At 39.7% G+C, this 23,796-nt stretch overlaps 1 protein-coding gene across 2 annotated transcripts in view; it reads left to right on the forward strand.

Moving 5' to 3' along the window:
• Lrrk2 (leucine rich repeat kinase 2) overlaps nt 1-23,796 on the forward strand; it is a 141,681-nt gene that overhangs the window by 74,618 nt on the left and 43,267 nt on the right. For both annotated transcript variants that reach the window (XM_029469790.1, XM_021183253.2), the window contains exons 29-36: nt 894-1,123; nt 1,472-1,599; nt 3,389-3,607; nt 6,879-7,080; nt 8,074-8,162; nt 15,733-15,920; nt 16,769-16,923; nt 18,419-18,565. In XM_029469790.1, the coding sequence (XP_029325650.1) occupies nt 894-1,123; nt 1,472-1,599; nt 3,389-3,607; nt 6,879-7,080; nt 8,074-8,162; nt 15,733-15,920; nt 16,769-16,923; nt 18,419-18,565 (1,358 nt within the window). The remainder of the gene's footprint in view (nt 1-893; nt 1,124-1,471; nt 1,600-3,388; nt 3,608-6,878; nt 7,081-8,073; nt 8,163-15,732; nt 15,921-16,768; nt 16,924-18,418; nt 18,566-23,796) is intronic.

Here is a 23,796-nt window from a genome sequence, read left to right on the forward strand (position 1 = left end):
TGAAAGAGAACAAAGAAGGGCTTATGGGAAGGTTTGGAAGACGAAGGAGGAAATGATGTAATTAATATTATAATCTCAAAAATAAAGATATTAAAATGTGGCAGTAGCTAGCACAGTTTCGAATGTATTTTCTATATCTGTTACATTTTTAAAACTACTGGTACCTTTAAATTTTAAATGAGTTTTTTCTTGAGCCATCTAGCACATTGATTTAGTTTCAGTTAATTTTACATTAAGTTTACTGAGAATAGCAATGTTAAAATTATTTGATAGTTTAATAGCTTATATAGTTCAAATGAACAGATAATGAATGACCTTGTGTTCTTGTATACAGGACTAATGACACTCTATCTTTGTGTCACAATGCCATATATAAATATCTATTTTGTACTATACTTACAATATATGCACATACGTACACATATATATGTATGTGCTTCACTACACATATATATGTATGTGTACGTATGTGCATATAACACAATCAAGGCTGCCTCATTTTCAAACCTTCGTTAAAATGGGCTTTGATTTATACACTTATTTGATTCTGTGCTATTGTAAAGTTTAAACTTTATAATGGTTAAGCTTTTCCTTGTACTGTTTAAATATCCTCCCATATTTACATGAGTATATGTATCTATGTACACATTGCATCTTAGCAGATATTGCAAACAGGTTTTGGGATTTTGATTATAACTGGTGATGAGATAGCATGCCATACATAATTGTCAGTGCTACAAAATATCATTGACTACTGTGAAATCACTAATAGAATAGAAGGCATGTGTCTTGTTGGTTACAGTTTCACATGCTTGAGTTTACACACTCTCTGTGGAACAACTTAGGCCTGGCACACAGCTTGGTAGGGTGCTACGCGGCTTCTTTTTATCTAGGTTTCTACAACAACGTCTGAAAAAGGCTGTACCCTACAACCGAATGAAGCTCATGATTGTGGGAAATACGGGGAGTGGTAAGACCACTTTACTGCAACAACTCATGAAAATGAAGAAACCAGAACTTAGCACGCAGGGCGCCACGGTCGGCATAGACGTGCGAGACTGGTCCTTCCAAATACGGGGCAAAAGGAAAAAGGACCTGGTTCTAAACGTGTGGGATTTTGCAGGTACTCAAGATGTTGTTTTAGCTTTCGTCTTGAAGAGAAATTGTAAAACCGAGTTTCCTGATCCAGTAGAAAAAGAACTAGTGGATCCTATAAGATTATCCCAAGCCCATTAGCTGCAGATTTTGCCCTTGTCACCAGAATGGACACTCCACAGAGAGCAATGCCAGCCCCCAGCAGAGAAGTCTAAAGTAATTGCTTGGTTGGCAGCTAATCGTGGTTCTCAAAGCTGTCATGGGAATGATGTCTGTTGTTTGCCCTCCTCCAAAGGATTTGCTGTGCCCCCTCATTATTTCATAACGAGTCCTACCCACTATGGGAAAGACTCAAGCCTCTGATATCTCCTTTTAGGTCGTGAGGAATTCTACAGCACTCACCCCCACTTCATGACCCAGAGAGCTCTCTACCTGGCTGTCTATGATCTCAGCAAGGGGCAGGCAGAGGTGGACGCCATGAAGCCCTGGCTCTTCAATATCAAGGTGATTTCTTCTGATCACGTGGGACTAGAGTGTGATCATTGCTCACTATTGTATGTTATGCTTCTGGGGTTTTGTTGAGGCTGAGGCTCACTATGTGTCCCTGGATGCCCTGGAACTCTCTATGAATGATCAGGAAGGCCTTAGATGGACAAAAATTTGATCTCAAATTTTGGACTGTTGAGTTTAAAGATGTGTCCTCCCATGCCCAGCTACATTCTGTTATTTTTTTAAAATGTCTTTATAACGTGATATATCTGAAAACAAAACAAAACAAAACAAAAACAGTTCTTTCAATTGTTTTGAATGTTCCCTCTCTCCCTCCTTTCTTTCCTCCCTTCCTCTCCCTCTCCCTTCCCCTCTCCCCTTCTCCCTCTCTCTCTCTTTTTCTTTACTTTTTTTTTTTTTTTTACATTAGAAGCATTCAGAGTTTGAGAAATGATATGGAAGGGGGAATCCCACACGGTTACATGTCACTAGGCTCTGAAATCCTGTTACGGTGTAAAATCTGAAAGCACAGACACACAACTGATTCTGATCACACTGTTTTGTTAACTGACATACCAACTCCCCCGACTTAAAACGGAATAATACCACACATCCTCTGCACACGACCAGTATATTTTCAGTGACCTTTTAGTGGGAAGCGTTCGGATCCTGCCTCTTGAACAGCCCCAGACTGTTTGTCTCCTATCTTTGGTCTCTCTGTTTTATTATTTCTTGAGTGTCTACCTGCTGCACTGTAACATCATGACCTTTGGAATGGAGACTGTGACAAGAGTCCCTGTGATTTCTGTCTGTTGCCCCAGGGAGCAGTTCTGGGAGTAAACTTCTCAGGAGGGCTTGCACCAAGGAGGATATCTGGGCACAGGATTTGGTAGCTCCTGGGCTGTATCTGGTAATTTGGATCTTCCTTAAGCCCGTGTTTTCTTGACATTATTATAGTTCACACAGAAACTTAGGCAAATAGTACGGTGGGTTTTGTCTTCCATTGTTCAAAATTCATGACTTTAACGTGAATTCAGGGCATAAAATTCTCAGCTAAAGAAAGAAATGGAAGCAGTTTGCACTGCTTCTGACGTAGCCTGAAGTTTACTGGATGTTCGCTTTATTTAGAAGTGCAGCATGCAAACAACTTGCTCTGAGCAAACATTAAAATAAAAGAAAAACTATACTATCGTGGTTATGTGGGATTCTGGAAGCGGTAAGAGTTGGACTATTAAGGGCATAATAATAATAATAATTTTTAAATTGTTTTGTGGTTATCATTTTTATTTAGGTTTAAGGAAGTAATCTCAGTTGCCAGTTGCTGCTGTAACAGCCTACCCAAGCTGGAGTGGTTTACAAATTTCAGAGATTTCTCTCATACAGTTCTGGAGGGAGGGAAGTCTAGCACCTTGGGGCTGGAATCTGTGAGGCCATTCTTGATATGCCATTTTATGGTGGGAGGTGGAAGGGCAAGAGTTCTCATGCTCTATGGCAAAGGAACAGGGAGGGGACCTGACATCTCGGTTCCTGTGAGGACCTTCAAACCTGTTCCTTGGGCTCTGTCCTTGGGAGTTGAGCCTCTCATATAGCTCTCAAGACGCTGCTGTGTCACACGGTTGCATTTCAAGATTCACACAGTAGCAGCAAGGAAAGACAGCTGTTATTATGTGACTCTGAAGTCCTTGAGTCTGTCATTGCTGCAGCACGGAGTATCCTACATAGCAGATTTCAGCATAAATGTAACCAGGAAGGCTTTTTTTTTTTCTCCCTGGAAACAGGAAGTGTTTTGTCTCTGTTTCCTTAGGCTCGTGCCTCTTCTTCCCCGGTGATTCTGGTGGGCACACATTTGGATGTTTCTGATGAGAAGCAGCGGAAAGCCTGCATAAGCAAAATCACGAAGGAACTCCTAAATAAGCGAGGATTCCCCACCATCCGGGACTACCACTTTGTGAATGCCACCGAGGAGTCAGATGCGCTGGCAAAGCTTCGGAAAACCATCATAAATGAGAGCCTTAATTTCAAGGTGGGAGGATGGGCGCCCCCTGCAGGCTACTAGGTGGTCAAGGTGGGAGAGTGTGTGCCTCTTGCAGGCTGCTAGTTAAGTAAGCCTTTTTCTCTTTTTGTCATATTATGCCTCTGCTTAGAAATGTCAGAAACCTTGAGGAGAGAGAGCAATTATCTGGAAATTGTAGGGTTTCTTTTTTTTTTCATAGTTCAAAACGATGAAAGTACTTTCATTTAAAAATTATTTATTTATGCCACACTTCATTTATAATTCATAGAAGTGGGAATAAAAATAACTAGAGGATCCTGAGAAGGAGAGGAATTGCCAGGACACCGAGAAAATCACCCGGATGTCCGATCTCCCAGCTTCCTCTCCAGGGGTTCCATCCAGAGGCTAAAAGAGAAGTTGGTGCCTGGGCCTCCTGTCCTCTGCGACACTCTGTCCTATCTAGCACAGAAGTTCCCACCTTCCTAACGCTACGACCCTTTAACACAGTTCCTCGTGTAGCGACCTTCCATAATAAAACTATTTTTGTTGCTACTTCATAACTATAGTTGTGCTACCTCTATGAATCATAATGTAAATATCTGTGTCTTCCAATCATCTGAGGTGACCACTGTGAAAGTGTTATTTTGGAGGGCTCACGTGAAAGGATCATTTGACCCGCCCCCCCCTTTCCTACCCCTACAGGGGTCACGACCCACAGGTTGAGAACCAATGACCGCTAGGCGCTTCCTTTGAGAGTCCCTGTTCTGTTTGTATCTTGATCCGTCTATGTGATTCCTTTATAACTTTAGTTCAGGTGGTTTCAATTTTTTTCCATTCCAATTTTGCCTTTTAACGCTGCCAGTTGCCAAGCCTACTGGTTGGTTTTCAGCAATCTATAAATAATTACCGAATTCGTATAAGCTAGGTTTCATCCGAAGACTTGTGTTTTAAATTCCTGACACTCTCTTTGATAAACCCCATGTTCAGGAAAATATTAATACATGGGTCATTCGGAAGAGTGCTCCTTTCTAGTATTCACAGGAAGGGAATACGGTTGAGATTTCTAGAGAACGCTCTGGGTGCTTCAGCATGGCAAACACAATGATTGTCACTCTGTTGGCTCTGGAGATGTCAGGATGTAACCAGAGCCCTGTTAGGTCTGCGTATCCCAGAGAAATTACTTACTGGGCCACAGGCACACACTCTCAGAACAGCTCCAATTTGGATGTTGAAGGATAAGCTCCCGCTGTGCACTGCAGCGCCCTGCCCTGTCAGCTCAGCTCTGTCACACCAGGTTCTGGTCCTCTTAGAAATGGGCCATCTGTGGATGGGTTTGTCTCTGTAGTGCCCTAGGGGCTGTAATTGCACCTGACACTTGGAGAGATTTTATTCGTTTTTCCTTTTTCCTTTGTTGCTAAAGCATATATGCGGTATTTAAAAGTCCATTTCAGAAGGTGAATTTGTTTTGTAAAAGCCTGAATTTGGTTGAAGCAAGCCTGTAAGAGAGATGCTTGGGTCAGTGGTGGGGGCTGATGCTGCCGTAGGGAGGTGACCCGGTCAGTAATCCAGGTTCAAACTCGGCTGAGACAGCTGCAGGTTATTATCCCTGTCAATCAGTAAGGCCAGATTCCTTCTACGTACATAAGAGCCTTTCAAACAACTCCATACAGAGAAGAAAAACATGCTGCCTGGAATGGCAGTATTATTAAAAAGGAGTGGGTGGTGTTAATGGCTTCCTCATTCTGGCATGCTGGTTTGAGCATGCGCTGGCTTGCTTCCGTGGTTCTTTCTGAGAGAGGCGCGTCAGCCCACCTATCTGGGACCTTGTTTCTGGGTGATGCTTGCAACCCTTCTTCAAGGAGCAGCTTTGAGTCTATCAGAGAGCACCCAGCCCCATCTCATTTGTCTTTTCCTTCCACCTTGACTCTCTCTCCCAATCTTTCCTTGTATTTATAAACATAAACCTATGCTCTTTAGAAGGGTTTTTTTTTTTTCTTCCTTACATCGGCCCAGAAATGAGTCCGTTACCAGGCGAAAGGAGAAAGGTCAACAACGCAGTCGGTTTGAACTGCATCCCTTTCGATTCTCTCCAGCCCATTGCCTGAGCAGCCATCTTTTTTGCTGCCTGGTACCCGCCCTTCAGTACTCCCCCCTCGCTTGATTTGCTTCCTGTGGGACAGTCACTTGTTTCTGTAGGTCAGTTTCCTCCCTAAACTTAAAACATAATCTTGAAATTGAAGTTTTATGTCGTCTTAATTTGTGAGGAATGACGAAAAGCATGATGGTTAGTAGGATTATAGATTGTTTTTTGGCACAAGGGTCATATATTCCTGAGTGACTGTTTGTTGAAAAATATGGAAGCAATAGCTCTGGATGCTGGAAACAAAGCTCTTGGTGCAATTAGGGAGGAGAGAGACACAGTTTTGTGTTTATGTGTCACGGAAAGACCCAGGTTTTAGAGCCTAAGAATTCAAGTAGAAATTCTAATGGGTGGAAGTAATGGAGGCATCTTATGGATCCAGACACGGGAAGAGGTTGCCCCCTGGTGGTGGTCAGAGGCAGTTGTTTGGCTGCTATTTTTAAGAGTTGCCTTTCTCTTTAAAACTAGACTTTTCAAGGGAGGAAAAAAAAAAAGCCTAAAAAAGATATCTGTTATAGACACTATGATCTCAAGACCCTCACTGAAAAATCTCGCTCTCTGTCTCTCACGACTGCTGCAGACAAAGGGTTTTTTGTCAGGTTGGGATCATCGGCAGCTAAATAAATCTCATTTTCCAGAGTTTAAAGTTCCATGCAAAAACAACTTGGTGAGATTTCGTGTTTTCAGTCCTAACTCTTGATATCTACAGTTCACTAGTCCACTACTTGTGGATATAGTTTTATCTCAGAAAGAAATATCCCAAGCTCTCATAATGGATTTATATCTTACCCCTGCCCCGATGCTTTGCATATAAACTCAGTGCATTACGCAATGAGATAATTCATTCTTGGTTAGTTATTTGTCTTTGTTTCTGAAATAGAATTTTTGTATTACTAGATAACTATTTCCATGGTATTTTATTTGCAGATTTTTTTCCCTCCAAATTGACTCTGTGTCCATAAATTTCTTACTTTAATTTCATCTTCTATTCATTACCATTTCGATAGGTTTCACATAATGTATCATGTTTAAATTTTATTAAAAAAAAAAAAACCATGTGCACCGCATAAAAACTGTTATGGCTGAATTTACCATATAACCCATCTGTGATTTAAATAGTCTTTTTTTTTTTTTAACACCTTGTCATTTGTAATTTCATAGATCCGAGATCAGCCTGTGGTTGGGCAGCTAATTCCAGATTGCTACGTAGAACTGGAGAAAATCATTTTATCAGAGCGTAAAGCTGTGCCGACCGAGTTTCCTGTGATTAACCGGAAACACCTGTTACGGCTCGTGAACGAACATCAGCTGCAGCTGGATGAGAACGAGCTCCCACACGCCGTTCACTTCCTAAATGAGTCGGGTTCGTATGCTCACCCTGGATTCTGGTCTCCAGTGTCCCGCCATGACAGTTTGAAGAGATATCTGAACCTTGTGTGTGATCCGTATTCAAAATTTAAGAGAACGTCAATAAAATTCTTAAGCAGGTCAATGATGGATCTTATCTATTGGAAAGGCCACCGTGTGTATGAACATTGAATCATATACTGTATCCTAGAAAAAAAAAATGTATACTTAGAAATGTTCTAAGGACAAAGTAAGAAAGAATCCTTGTGTGCGAATGAAGGAAGACATATGGGTTCTGGGACCCAGATTTGCTATGATGAGGCACCCGACTCACAATGCAACAATGTAACGATGTCCTTTCACATTAACTCTTGTTTGCGTGAAAGTTGCTTTTATATAAGCGTTATCACTGGTGTGGTGCCCTGGGATCACTCTAGGCAGCAGGAAGTGTAGTGTAAGCTCTCTCTGTTGCTTAGTCTTTGATCACAGTGAAACCATCTCAGCACACTGCACCCCCATGCCATGTCTAATGCCTGTGAAACCTATCAGTTGATTGTAGTCCCAGAGTAAACGGCTAGGAAACTGTTTGGATCCATGTATTCTGTTGAATGGAAAATACCTTCAGGAGTCCCTTTCTTCATGATCCTTAAATCAGATATGGCGAGATATGTATCGGTTCTTATCTATACGCAAATTAAAATATCCATACTATGCACGTAGAAGGTTCAAGAGAATATTGTGAATTTGCATTTATTAATGTATACTTTTCAATGCAGGCTGGTATTTCAAATATACTTATGAAATAATATGGACAAAGATATGAACAAGTGGTATAGCTTGGAAATACTTCCCTCTATGCTGTTGGGGCTTGGGAGCTGAGGACAGCCAGGTCAGGGTCTCCAGGGTCCTTCTCTGTGAGATCCTCAGTGTAACCAGCTACAATGGAGTCTCTGGGGCTTTGTATTATTCCACATCCCACTTCTCACTGCTTGATGACTCTCCACTGCAGGAGTTCTTCTGCATTTTCAAGACCCTGCCTTGCAGCTAAGTGACCTGTACTTTGTGGAACCCAAGTGGCTTTGTAAAGTCATGGCACAGGTTGGTGTTTTATCTTTGGGGGACCTGAGGCAACAGCTGAAGAGTAGAGTAGGGGGTTCCCAGAGAATTTAGCATTTTTGTGGTTTTGATCAGAGAAGGCTGGGACTACTGTGAATATAAAGAACTATAGACCACTTGACAGGGAAGACTGCTGGGAGAGCTTCCTGGAACGGACATGGATCTGAAAGTTCACAAGCCTTTGTTTTCAAGTCATGGGCAAATATCTAAACCTCAGTGGTAAGTTAGGTTGCTGGCTTCATTAAATGAACAAAAACATTATGAAATCTTTAATGTAAATATGTTATGAATGAACTGGGCAAATGAGGCTATGAAATCTATTTAAGGCAGGAAAGCCAGGCATGGTAGTGTGTGCTCGGTAGTCAGTAGTTGGAGGCTGAAGGCAGAAGGACAGACAGACGTTCTAGGTCATTTTCAGCTATGTAGAGTTCCTGATCAGCCTGGAACACATGCATCCCTGTGATCAATACAAAACAAAATAATTTAAAGACTATAGAAGATACTTTTTTGGGCTCCAGCTATTTATACTTTTGAAAGCTATGTTGGTGATTATCTTGTTTTCTGTTCATGTTTAACACAGAAAATAACTTTTCCTCCCAATAATAGTACATTAGCAATGAGTTTATGTAGAACAAATACCAAAAAAAAAAAAATTGTAGTGGATCTTTCCCGTAGGGTTGATAGCATCATATTGTCAACCTACTTTCTAGACTATAGCTGTACCATCTCAGCTTTGGCAAGTAAAATTCTGTCTGGACATTTCAAGATAGTGTAGGGTCATACAGGGCCACCACAGCTAAGGACCACTGTGTTTCACTCATCCATAGTTCAGAAGAATTCAGGGACGAGGCCTCTAGCTCTTACATTCATCGGCAATTATTTCATTTATGAACATAATTTGCAGCTTTACACATGGCTCCCCAAGTCTCTAACATGATTATCTCTTTTCATATTGGCTATGTCTCTCCCATTTAAACCACAATGCTAATTGAATTTCTTTAAGCAATCTTGAATAGTACTGCTTAAATCTATTTAAAGATAAAAGGGAAGTGATTTTGAAGAGGGAACTCAGTTGAGGCTAAATCCTATACCCGGAGAGAACATTTCAACGTCAGTGTAATTGGCATTTATTGCAATGTGTCTGTTCTAATGGTTGATATACTTAAATTGGTTTCCACATTTCTGTCCAAGTGCAGCAGATGGCATGAGTTGACTGTGTATGATGGTGCCCTGTCTTAGGGGCACAGTCTCTGGATTGAGCACATCTCTTCTATGCATGATCAGTTTTCTCTTGTTTTAAACTTTTGTGTCTTCTCTTTAAAAAGGACAATTATATTTTCTTTCATGTTGTTTCCCTAACTTAAAGTAAGTGAGAGATAAATGGTAGCCTTATATCTAGCACTGATTTGACCTGTAATTTAAGGCATACAATTTTCTTTCTCTTTCTTTCTCTCTCTCTCTTTCTTTTTTCTTTCTTTCTTTCTTTCTTTCTTTCTTTCTTTCTTTCTTTCTTTCTTCCTTTCTTCCTTTCTCTCTCTCTCTCTCTCTCTCTCTCNTTCTTTCTTTCTTCCTTTCTTCCTTTCTCTCTCTCTCTCTCTCTCTCTCTCTCTCTCTCTCTCTCTCTCTTTCTTTTTTTTTTGGAATTTAAAAATAATTCCAAAATAATTCAAGAGGTATGAAAGGAAACATGTCAAATATGGAGTCAAATAGAAAGTATATGTGGGTGAATGCATTATCCAGGAGAATGTCCCATTCACCCTGTGAGTTTTGCTTTGTAAGTCCAGCACCATGGCAGACAGAAACTCTATATAAATTAGAGAAGGATAATGTCACCCCCAAACTGATAACTTTCTATTTACTTAACACACATATATTATGTTATTAGAAGGTAGGCTTGTCTTACAGAGGAAGGAATGGGTTCACATAAGTTTTCCTTTTAATCAACAGTAAAAGCAAAAGCCAAAAACAAACAAACAAAACACCCCATGACAAAAAGTAAAAAAAAAGCTCCGTTTCAGCAGACACAACTCACCCAAACCAAATGCAAACCCAAACCAAACCAAAGTAGGCTCTTACCATGACCACAGAAAAGTGTCTGAAGATTCTGTGGAATCATTACTGTGAAACGCCAGGGAATTTTTATTAGCTTAAGTATAGTTCTAGGATGCCAGTTTAACTGAATTTGGGATCAGGGAGATAGGGTCTCACTCTGTAGTGCAGGCTAGCCTAGAGAACTAATTATGTAGCTCAGGTCGGTCTAGAACTCACTGGTAGCCTGGATTTGAACTCACAGCAATAGCCATGCCTTAGCTTTCCAAGTGCTGGGACTGTAGGTGTGAGTCATGGTGCCTGGTTTTTAAATGAAAAAATGAAATCAAGACTTTAAACAATTCAAAGATACTTTTCTTTCATGTTGTTTCCCCAATTTAATGTAAGCAAAAGATAAATGATAGCCTTATATCTAATACTGATTTGACCTGTTTGATAATTTAAGGCATACATTTTTTTAAATTTAAAAATAACTTCAAGACAATCTAAAAGGTATGAAAGAAAGCAAGCCAAATATGGATTTTGGAAGATTTAAAATTTCAGTAAAATGATAATTTAAGTTTCTTGTTACCAATGGAGCAGCAGTTATCACTTTTGTTTGTATTGATACATTGAAATAAAGGGAATAACACCATGAATAGCATGTAAAAATAAGAGCAAGTTTGTCTGATACTCATCTGCAAAAATATATAGGGGTATTCACCTCCACGAGTCCCTGAGGCAGGGTAGGAATTGGTGTAATTATTATTCTGGGTGGGGGGTTGTTACGCCCCCTTGTTGTCTTCAAATATCTAGCAGACCATTTAGTTCCCATATAAAAAGACACAGAAACCCATAGGTTTAAAATAAGCCTGAAAGCACTAAAGCTGGGCAGAGATCAGCCCTCTGTGCTATTTTGTCTATGTCCCTGACATAATCCCCATGAACACGTGCATCTGTTCCATTTGACTGCTCCAGTTCCAGCAGGCCAGCCTCATGGCTATGCACTCATGACCCATGCTACACCATAAGGGTCCCTCCCCTATCCTCCCTGCTCTTTCATGATCCCTTCTGAGACCCCCAAGCCCAGGAACCTTCCCTCTGCTTCCCTCTCTTCTGCCCAGTCAAGGTGGAGGCATCTTTATTAACCAATCATGAATAACTTGGGAGGGGGGGGGCACAGTTTACACCACAAAAGCTGCTGTCCTGAAGGATCTCCTCCTAGGGGCAATCAGATAATGGGCTCCAGTATTTAGCATTTGAATACATAGCAGCACCAGACCAATTCCCCCCCGCAAGGAATGACTTCACATCATTGTGGTCAGTGGAGAAGAAGGTCTAATGAACACGCATGCTGTGCCCCAAGGGATATGTTTGCAAAACTCATTCAGCTATGCAATAAAGAGCTATTAAAGAGACCTATGTGACCAATCAGGTAGAGAGGTGAGTTATTCTTGGTAAAATATGTCAGAGATATCGCCTATTATTTGTTTGAGAAGGGCTATAATTTAAGCATCTGAGTTGGTAGATAAAAGAAATTATAGGCCCTTTAAAGGCGATAAAATTGAGATAATATTAAGATAAATTGGAAACTGAAAATGCTAAGTGTTTATTTCTACTATTTCCTTTTTTAATTACTTCTACTTTTGAAATTTTGATATAATTATACAATTTCCTCAGTCCCTGTAGCCCCTCCAAACCCTTTCATATACCCCTCCTTACCCTCTCCCAAATCCATGATCTTTAAAAAAAATATAGCTGCACGCATGCATGTATAATGCATACACACACATTTCTAAATAAACTTTGCTCTGTCTGCGCAACGTTACTTGTGTGTATGTTGCTGAACTTTTGATACTGGGTAACTAGTTAGTGAGCTCTTCCCTTGCTAAGCCTGTCTCTCCCACTCTCAGCATCCCTTAGGTGCCTGTAGTTCTCTGTGCAGGATGGAGGCCTCCTGGGCTCTGCTCTACCCACATCACCATGTCTATTGGTGTCCTCCTTGTTAAGCTAATGCTTGGGCAGCCATGCTGGTGAGAAGTTACAGAGAAAGTTCTGATGTGCCTAGAAGACACAGTCTCATCGGAAACTCCCATGAGCCTTTGTCTTTTGCCATCTTCCCACCCTCTCTTCTGTAATGTTCCAAGAGACTTCATTGGGAGAGTTTGTTTTTTAATGTATCCATGGAGACTGGGCTTTGGGGCTCTGAGTGGTTTTTTTGCCTGGCCTTTGGGGTGTCGTGTGGGAACACCACACACACCACTCGGGGAGGCAAAAGGAAGAGGCCTGTCTAGGAAGGGATATTCGTTAGCTGCACTCAGGGACCCTAGAAACCTCATTAGCATGGAGAACTCTAAGCTCTATGCTACATGACAAGTTGTTACAGCCCTCTTAATGGGGTGTCCTGGTCCCGTGCTCCGGGACAGGCATCTGGTCAGGAGCTAGTTCAAACTTCTGCTGTTCTTAGTTATGAGTTTTATTGGGGTTCTGAACTTACCGCTACCTCACCAGTTCTGTCTGGTGGCAGGGTCCCCTACCGCACGGGGCTTCACAAATCTGCCTGTCTGTAGGTTATGGTTTTCTGTAATGGTTTCCATCTGTTGTGAAGAATTTCCTTGATGAGGGGTGAGGATTATACTTCCTGTGGGTGTAAGGACAAAGGTTTAGAATGTAGTTAGAAATGATGCTGGTTTAGTACAGTGGTGGTTGTAGGTTCTCCTTTAAGAAATATGAGTTCACCCGCCCTGAGTAGCTGGATAGGTTTGCAGTGCCAGGCATTGTTTCCATCTTGTTGAAGAGATCAGAAGTCTGATTAGAGAGCCATTGGTTACCACCACCGTGTGTGCTACTTCTTCCCCTCTTAGATTACTGTGCTACATCACCTTGTTATAGTTCACAGGCATCGTAGCTGGATAGGACTGTTGCTTGCGTCCCTCCTTTGGAAGATTGCACAGTGTGTTCTGGAACCATGAAAACCAGTCCTCGGTGAGAAGGCTTTCAAGTCAGTTCAAGGTCAGCGGTCTCTGGACCTTGCCTCTGTAGAACATGGTGTTTTCAATAACAACAACTTATCTTCTGCTTCTCTGGGGCAACCAAGGACAACCGCAGTAGTCTATAATGTTTATGAGTCTCTTGGAGAAGACAGACCAACAATTCAAAGGAAGGGCTTCTCAAGGCTTGCAAGTATTTTTGAGCATTCTCGAGTCCACGTGTATCAGGATAATGGCCTATGGTTTTCTCTTTGTTTGGTATTACAGTGATGCTGGCTTTGTAGAGGGGGTTCAGGAAGGCTATTTTCTCCTTCTTCTTGTTCTATTTTTATGTATGTATGTATGTATGTATGTATGTATGTATGTATGTATGTATTAGAGTTTAAAAAGGACTGTCTGTAGACCTTTGAAAGTCTGGTAGAATTCTGCTGTGAATACATGTGGCCCCAGACATTTTTTTTTTAATTGGAAGGTTTTATTAGTTTTTAGTCTCCCCATTTGTTATGGATCTGTTTAGGTAGCTGAATTCTTCTTGGTTTAATTTTGGTGGTAATGTAGAAACTTAACCACTTCTTTTTAAGTTTCCCAGATCAGTGGAGTACAGGTTTTGAAACTATTCCCTTACAATATTCTGAATTTCTTTGGCAACTGTTGTAATGTTTTCTAGTTCATTTTTGATTCTTTTTATTTGGGTCCTCTTTTTCTTTCTTTTGATCAGTTGGGCCAAGAATCTGTCAATCTTATTTTTCTTCTCAAGAGCAAATTCTTAGATTAGTTGGTTCTTTGTATGTTTTTTTCTTTTTTTCTATTTTATTTATTTCTTCTTTGATTTTCATTATTTAATAATGTCGACTGGGTTTGAATTTGGTTTGTTCTTATTTTTCAAAGGTTTTGAGTTATACCATTAAGTCATTTGTGTACTTTCTGATTTTTTTAAATGAACTACTTATAACTCTAAATTTTCTTTGTAAGACTACTCACAATGTGTCTAATAGGTGTTGTCGTATTAGTTTTTAATCTTCATTTAGTTTGAAAAATTCTTAATTTTTGTTTTCTTCTTTGATCCATTTGTCTTTCAGTGATGGGTTATCATTTATTTAAGATTTATTTATTTATTTTATGTACAGTGTAGCTGTCTTCAGACACACCAAATGAGGGCATCAGATTCCATTACAGATGGTTGTGAGCCACCATGTGGTTGCTGGGAATTGAACTCAGGACCTCTGGAAGAACAGTCAGTGCTCTTAACCATTGAGCCATCTCGACAGCCCCAGTGATGAGTTATCTAATTTTCATGAGTCTGTGTAGTTACTAGAGATGTGTTTGCTGTCAATTTTGAGTTTTCTAGAATTATGATAAGATACCAGAAATTATTTCAATTTTTTTAACATTGTAAATATTTGTTTTGTGTCCCAGAATGTCACCTATTTTAGAAATGCTTCTGTGTGCAGCTAATAAAATGTTTATTCTCTTGTGTTTGGGTGGGATATTCTGTAGACTTAGGTTAAGACCATTTGTTTTATGGTGTCTATTACTTCTGGTGTTTTTCTGTTTATTTTCTGTGAAGATGACCTGTCTGTTGGAGAACTCACCTACTATGATTGTACTGATATTAATATGTGTCTTTAAACCAATTTTTAAAAATGAATGCAATTTGATGCACCAGAGTTTTATGTATACATGTTTAGAGCAGTAATGTCTTCTTGGCTAGCTATTTCCTTGATTAGAATGAAATGTTTCTCTTCATCTCTTCTGATTGGTTGCAGTTTGCTGTCCATTTTGTCCGATATTAAGATGACAATGCTTGATTGTGTCTTGGTCCCATTTGACCAGAGTATGTTTGTCCATTCTTTGATTCTAAGGCAGTGCCTATCTCTAGCAACAGATAGGTGGATGTTGTTTCTTGACCCATTCAGTCAGCCTGTATCTTTTGATTGGAGAATTGAAGCCACTGATATTTAAAGTTGTTAACAAAATATGTGTGTGTTCACTGCAACAACAACAACTACAACAACAACAAATACAGTAACTACCTTTTCTAAGATTCTACAGCCAGTGGTAGAGCCTGTATTTGGACTTAGGTCCTTTGGAGCCACCTTTGTATTCTTAACTGGCACAGTAATATCCAGTGCTTCAGTGGTGTTGAATTCTCCCAGGTGTTATGTTAGAAGGCAGATTCTCCTGCTTCTCTTCTGATTTACTAACTCATGTTCGGTCGGTGGAAGCCTGTAACCAGGAGTTGTCATACTACCTCTCTTCCATTGATAGAAGTTGACTCCTGTCAAGGAAATGTCAATCTATATGGCCGACCTGTCAGGTGACTATTTAGACAATAATTTCTAGGAATGTATAGGAATATGCCTGTGATGAGACTATAGAATGAGTGCTGGGATTGGGATCTGAATTCTCCTTAGTTCTCCAAATGCTTCTAAACTCGATATCCCAGTGGGATCCCAGGCTATCTGGCTGCGGCAGAAATTTGATCTTGCCTGTCTGTTCTAACTAGACAGTGATCGTGAGTTGGAATCTTTCAGATCTTGACAGTGAAGGTGGACGGCTGTCTGAAACATCCCAAGGGCATCATTTCCCGGAGAGATGTGGAAAAGTTCCTTTCAAAGAAAAAGCGATTCCCGAAGAACTACATGATGCAATACTTTAAACTATTAGAAAAATTTCAGATCGCATTGCCAATAGGGGAAGAATATCTTCTGGTTCCAAGCAGGTAAGACAGACCTTAAAAAATCCAATAGAAGTTCACCAGATTACATTATTTTGGTTGACAAAGTAGCGTTGTTGTTGTTTTGTTTTGTTTTTTTTCTGTAATAGATACACTAATGTTTTACTTTCAGCTTTGGTAAGCTTTTTGGCAATGCATGACATATATTTTGAAAGATAAGTTGCAGTTGATTAATATTTAAAAAGATAAATGATTTCATGCATATAGTGGCTATTTGGCTTAACATGTACATTATTTTTGGTGAAGATTAATAGTAAAGAAGTATTGTGCACATGTGCATCCATCTTTACTTGGCAATTTAGCAGTTATATTGTATAATGGAAGTTTAAGGGAGAAAGTGAGTTTCCAAGAGAGTTTAAATGAACAGGGCATCATGGGGGAGGAGTATATTCTAACTTTGTAGAGAATTCTCATATTGCCTTGGAAGTAAATGGGAAATGCTCTAAAGCGCCGATAGTTCAAATTAACTTAATGGATACAGCCAATTCCAAGTGTAGATATGTAGTTGTTTCTAGGACACATATTTATTCAAGTTTTCCATAATCTTAATATCTGCCTTTGCACTAATTGTCTTAATGTATTAGTGCACATTGCTGAATTTTTTTAATCCATCTACTCCATCTGTGCATATATTTGAGTTGATGAAGTGACCTCCAAATTCTTGATGTAGAAGGTCATATGCCAAGAGATTACTATTTTTTGAAATGCCATTGTCTGGAGTAGTTATTTCCTTGGGATTGAGGCAGTAAAAAGCTCGGGCCACCAGGTACCATGCTGAGGCCGCCATGCTCAGGCCACCTTCGTGGGTTTCTGACAGGACCTGTCCTTTGCAGCTTGTCTGACCACAGGCCAGTGATAGAGCTCCCCCACTGTGAGAACTCCGAGATCATCATCCGGCTGTACGAAATGCCATACTTTCCCATGGGATTTTGGTCAAGATTGATTAACCGATTACTTGAAATCTCACCCTTCATGCTTTCTGGCCGAGGTATGTACTTCCTAAAGCTACTAGTGGGACAACCTTGAAAGAAATGTTAAGAGGAGCATGGCATTTCCCAGAGTTAGCCTGTTTGGAAGACAAGCGTGAGCAACACATGAGCATGCACCCACCTCTGCAGTTTTCTGGAAGAAAAGGTCTTAGTTCTTACATTAGATATGTTTGCATCAGCTGTGAAGTTATACTTCCCAAGACTTGGGAAACAGGAAGCAATCACTTTAAAGGGTGGTGTTTAGTGGGAGCCATTGGTTTAAGCATTCAACACACACAGTATCTTACACAGTCACACATGTATACACACAAACATACACATATACCCATATGTACATATACTCACACACCTACACACAAGTACATACACTCACATACATACACATAAGTACATGCCACTCATACATATACATACATGTACACACACATACACACAAGTATACACATTCATATACATATACATAAGTATATACTGCTCATACATGTACACACTCATACATACTCACACACATACATAAATGTACACACACTCACATACACACACACGTATACACATATACACATGTACACACATTCATATACATACACATAAGTATATACCACTCATACATGAACACACACACATGCACACTCACACACATACATAAATGCATACACACTCAATATACACACACATACACACACTCATACACTTACATGCATGTACACACATGTATTCACACATACGTGCATGTACACATACTCACACATATACACACAAGTACACATACTTACACATGTGTACAAATACATACAAACTCTCTTACACATACACTCTCCGACACACACATATACATACACATGTACAACAAAGAATAATATGAAAATAACCAATGTATAACTGAGGAAATGTTATATTTCCTCAGCAAATATAACAGGCCTTGGCCTTTTAAGAGAAGAACTCTGATCCCTCTCCTGCTCATCTCTCAGGGACTTTAGAGAAAGGATAAAATTATGTGTATATGGTAAGCTTTCTTTCCAAAGTAAGAAACATTATAACACTACAGGGAAATATTTGGGAGGGGTGTTGGACAAAAGATGACACAAGTGTTACTGGTTTTTGAAAAATAGCTTGTCTTTCTTGGTATCAATGAATATAAAAGGTAGCTAAAATGCACTTCAAAGTTCAAGAATGGTGTTAATAGGAGAATTGATTTTTTTAAAAAAAGACTAAAAACTTACTTATGATTATTTATATATTAACCATGTCAAACTGCGTATCATGAGTTTATACTGTATATCAGGTAGTATACAAAGTAATTAACTTGTACAATTGAAATATTAAGGAAATATTTTGTATCCATTTGAAGAAGGTCTCATAATTAAGTTAATGCATGCTCATCTCAAAACAAATATATATTATTTTTACTTAATGTATAAGTGGCAGTTTTTCCCCCTTTAGTTAATGAAGCAGTTAGTAATCAGTGGATGCATATGGATCTATTTAAACTTTCAGAGAGAGCACTACGCCCAAACAGGATGTATTGGCGGCAAGGCATCTACTTGAATTGGTCTCCAGAAGCATACTGTCTGGTAGGCTCTGAAGTCTTAGACAATCGCCCTGAGAGTTTCTTGAAAATCACGGTTCCATCCTGTAGAAAAGGTGAGGAAATTAATTATATGTTGTCGTCCCCCCCCCCCGACTCCCCATGACCCACAGACATGGAGATCTCAGCTACTTAGGAGGCTGTAGGAAGACACAGAGTCCAGGAATTCAAAACCAATCTACCTCCCCGAATCCAGTAAATTTCCAGTGTTTCTTCTCCAGTTTTGTGACAGTTGTAAGGCTAGCGAACACCTTTGCTCTTTGTCTTATTTTGAAAGTTTTTCAGTGATTACATTAAAGAATTTTGGGCAGTGGTGGGTCTTTATCTGGCTGGTCCAGAACTTGCTATATAAACCAGGCTGGCCTTGAACTCACAGAGATAGATCCACCTGTCTCTGTCTTTTCAGTGCTGGGACAAAAGGTGGAAACTACACCTGGATAATTTTAAAATTTTATTTGTATGGGTGTTTTGCCTGTATGTATGGCTGAGCACCACTTACCAGCCTGGTGCCTGCGGAGGCCAGAAGAGGGCATTGAATCTCCCTGAAGTGGAGTTAAGAGAGATGGGGTCCTCTGTAGAAAAAGTCATGGGTTTCATCTTGACATTTTCGCACACATATGTCTTCCTCCCCTACCATCCTCATCTGTGTCTCTTCTGCCCATCATTGCTGCCTTCTTCAAGAGTTCCCTTCTGCTCTCAAAACACACATGTGCAGGTATGTATGTCTTTGTGTGTGTGTGTGTGTATACACATACCTATGTATGTATGCATGTATGTAAAAGAGAGAAACTCTGTGGGGTTTTGTTGCTCTGTTTTACACCCACCATGCCACTCTGTCCTGTTTCCTTTTCCCTTCCTTTGAACCTCTTCTTTCCATGTGGCCCCATCTACATCCATGCATTTTCTCTAAAGGATATACTGAAGGTATTTGTCTTTCTGAATGTAGTCTATCTGGCTTAGCATATCTTAGTACTCTCTGTTTCCCAGCAAATGAGAGAATTTTACTTTTCTTAAGGCTGAATAAAACTCTAATATGTATGTATATGTATATATATGTATGTATATGTGTGTGTCTGTCTCTGTGTATGTATGTATGTATGTATATGTGTGTGTCCGTTTGTGTATGTATGTATGTATGTATGCATGTATATATATGTGCCTGTCTCTGTGTGTATGTATGTATATATGTATTTATGCTTGTATATATGTGTGTGTCTGTCTGTGTATGTGTATGTATGTATGTATGCATGCATGCATGTATATTTGTGTGTGTGTCTGTCTCTTGTGTTTGTATGTATGTATGCATGTATATTTGTGTGTGTGTATGTGTGTGTTAATACATGTCACATTTTCTCTATTTGTTTCCTAGTAGACACTTGGGCTAGATTCCTATCTTAGCCACCATGCACAGTGCAGCAGTAGATGTTCTGTGCAGGAGTGTTGACAGCGGCTATGATGACGTCAGGCAGCTTCACAGCTGCCATGTGATTGGTCAATAGTTCTATTTCTAGTCATTTTGTGGAAGCCCCATGCTGATTTCCAACGTGGCTGCCCCAGTTTGCATTCTCACCAGCAAGGATGGAGGCTCCTCCGTCCCACATCTTGACAGCACTGTTGTGTCATCTGTGTTTCTGGTTCATCTCCACTGGGATAAGATGGAGTCCCTCAAAGGAACTTCAGTTAGATGTTGAACAAATTTTTATACCTTTCCTGGCCATTTCTGTTTCTTCTTTTGAGAACGGTGTACTCTGTTTATTAATCCATTTACTGAATGGATTAAGAGGATTTTTATGATTAGTAGGCTGTTTCTTACATTGCCTGTCTGTTTTTATTCAATTTGAAAAAGCTTTTAATATTTTATATGGCCCTGCTTGTCAATGCTTGATATTACTTTCTATGCTATTAGAGTCCTTTTCAGAATGGCCTTGCCTTTGTCTGTATCCTGAAGAGGTTTCCTTCTCTTTCTTCTGACAGATTTAGGGTTTCAGATCTTACATTAGGTTCTTTGATCCAGTTTGAATTGGATTTTGTACAGGAAACAAATTATTCTTTTCTAGTTTTGTGAAAAGTTGAAAATCTTAATGTTACTTAGAGTGAATTACTAGACTGCTTTGGGTCACAGTAGCTGTCATAATATTGACAGTAATGACCAATAATGAGCTTTTTATATCTTTTTTCTAATGTCTTCTCCAGTCCTTCTTAAATTTGTTGAGGTAGGATACATTTACCATTTTCAGGTACATGAATTTAATATATATATATATATATGTGTGTGTGTGTGTGTGTGTTCCGCCTTTCTTCATTTCTTTTCCTTTTAGCTGATCTTCACCTTCCTCTTCTTCAATTTCTTTCTATAATGTTTCAAACATTTTATTATGGAAGTCTCAGTTAATTTTATTCCTAGGAATCTTTTTTTCCATTTCGGAAACAATTGTGTAGTGAACCATCCCCTAAATTCTTTCTTATCAAGTTTATTATTGGTGTAGAATATTTACTGGTTTTTTGATTTTGAATCCACAAATTTTCTGAAAATGATGAGAGGTTATGAGAACTTACAGCGACTTTATGGTCCTTTAAGCACATGTTCCTATAATGAGCAAATAGGATATTTTAAATTCTTTCTTTCTTATATTTATCTTATTTATGTTTTCTAATCATTATAGCTAAGCATTTAAGTAGTATATTGAATAGAAATGGAAAGAGTGGGCACCCTTATCTTGTTCCTAGTTTTGTAGGAAATGTTTTTACTCTTTCTCAAATTGGCATGTTGACATAAATACACACTTGTGACACTGAGACATGTCCCATATAGTGTCAGTTTATTCGGGGCTTTTATTCTGAGAAATTTTGAAACTTGCCAAGCTGTTCTGTATTTATTGAGATGATTACATATGATTTATGTTCTTAAGTATTTTTCCATTTGGCATTTATTGGATTGTATGTAGTGATCCACTCTTAAATCCCTGGCTAAGACGCCAGCTTAGTTACAGGACATGGTTTTTATACATCTTGAATTCAGTTTCCAAGCATTTTAGCATCTATGTTCATGAGGGAAATTGGTCTGTAGTTTCCTTCCTTCCTTCCTTCCTTCCTTCCTTCCTTCCTTCCTTCCTTCCTTCCTTCCTTCCTTCTTCCTTCCTTCCTTCCTCCCTCCCTCCCTCCCTCCCTCCCTTCCTTCCTTCCTTCCTTCCTTCCTTCCTTCCTTCCTTCCTTCCTTCCTTCTTCTTTCCTTCTCTTTAAGATTCTTGTATAGCCCGGGTTGACTTCAAAGTTGTGTGTAATTGAGAATGGTGGTCTTGAACTTCTTACTTTCCTGAGTCTGGAATTATAAGCACGCAGTCCTTGTTGACATAGTGTTAGCGATTACCAGGCCCTCATGTTATACATGCAAGGTAAACACTCTATCAACTGAGCTCTATGCCAGCCCCCTGGGGTTTTGTTCCTTTGTTTGAAGTATCAAGGCCAGGCTGGCTTTTTAGTGTGAGTTTTGGTTGTGTTAATTCCCTATTTTATGTGACAGTGTGAGGAGCATAGATGTTAGCTTCGGTTAAGTGTTTGGGAGGATTGGTCAGAACCTGTCTGTTCATTAGCTCTCCTTTGCAGAGATACTTTGAATTATTGGTCCGTCTTGTTGCTTAGACACCTGTCACGAGACTCTGGACTCAGTTTTGGTAGACTCTGAAACTCATCCGTGTGTTCTCTTTTCTAGTTCTGAGGGTGTCTGTTTCAAAAGATTTCCTCCGATCCTCTCATTTCACTGTCATCTGCCTTTAGCACCACTCCCCCTTCCTCTCTAAATTTATTAGTCTTTCTTCCTTTCTCTGGCACTTGTTCCAGCGGTCCCTCCATGCCCAGCTTTGTCAATGTGAGTCCTTTCCTTGGGTTTACACTATGTATCTTTATTTTTTGTCACCCCTGCTTATTCTGTGCAGGGAACTAACTATTTGATCCTGCATATTGGTCTCCATTTCATAAATTTCAGCTATGATTTTATTATTTCTTGCTGCCAACGAACTGAGGTTTTTAGCTTGTTCTTGTTTTTTTCTGAGACTTTGAAGTGCCCCCTGAGGACATTTGAGACATCTTGCTTTCTTGTGCAAATGCTTACTACTGCAGCTCTCCCTCTCAGCTACCTTCAACGTACTCCTTGTACACCAGGCGCTCTGCTGTTGTACATTCGTTTTCATCTGATGTCAGACATTTTTCGTCTCCTTCCTCGTCTCTGTAATAACTACTGTTATTCAAAGTCTTTACTGTTCATTCCAAGTGCTTTATTTTATTTCTGTGTATTTACACAGTAGGTTTTAACTTGCGACTGCTTTCTCTTATCCTGCTATTATTTCCTGATGGGATGCAGGAAAATATTTTCCTTTTTTCATATTTATTAAAAATTATTGCTGCTGAGTCAAATCTCACTACTATATGTTGGAAGAAAAACTCTCCAGATGACTGCTCAGTGCATATGAGCTGTGATAGTTTAACTTTGCTGTTTTCCCTTTCCTTTTTGTTTGGGTGAACTATCTAAAGAGGAGAGGGGGCTGATGAGGTCACTCACTATCATTGTATCAGGACCCATGCAATACCTTTATACCCATTAGTGTTTGCTTTGTGAAACTGGGAGCCTCAATTTGGGTGCAGTCACACTTGCAATTGTTACATATCCTTGATGAATTGGCCCCTTTATAAGTATATAGTCACTTTGATATCTTCTGACTACACTTCTATGATGTCTAAGTTATTAGATATCAAAACTTCCCAGTTTGTGTTTGTCTTTAGCCTGCGTCCATGTTCTAACTTGACAATCCGAACTGAACCAGATCCCAGGGTGGGCGATTCTTCTCCAGGTCCCGTGGTTTCATCTGCATTTCTATCTTGTCTCACCAGGGGCCCTTTTACAAGTTAAGGAAGCTCCTCCTCTTTTCCTATTTTGGGTAGAATCTGCTTTTCCTTATTCTCATTCTTCTTTGTGTAAAACAACCCACTGCTAACCCACTGCTAACCCACTGCTAACCCACTGTCTTACCTGGAGTTCTCTCCCTCCCTTTGTGTAAAACAGAGGTAGCAGCTAACCCACTGTCTTACCAGGATCTCTCCCTCCTCCTCCCTTCCTCTCTCTCCCTCTCTCTCTTTCCCTCTCTCTCCCTCTCTCTCCTCTCCTTCTCTCTCTGGTTGAACTGAATGATACACCATTTAATAATAGCGACAGTTCAGAACAGTAAGGTTCATTTTCTGTCAATACGATCTTGTGTTCTGTTTTCTTAAAAGGTTGACTTCAAGCTAAATACTA

Source organism: Mus caroli, chromosome 15, assembly GCF_900094665.2.
Source record: "Mus caroli chromosome 15, CAROLI_EIJ_v1.1, whole genome shotgun sequence".
Taxonomy (NCBI): Eukaryota; Metazoa; Chordata; class Mammalia; order Rodentia; family Muridae; genus Mus; species Mus caroli.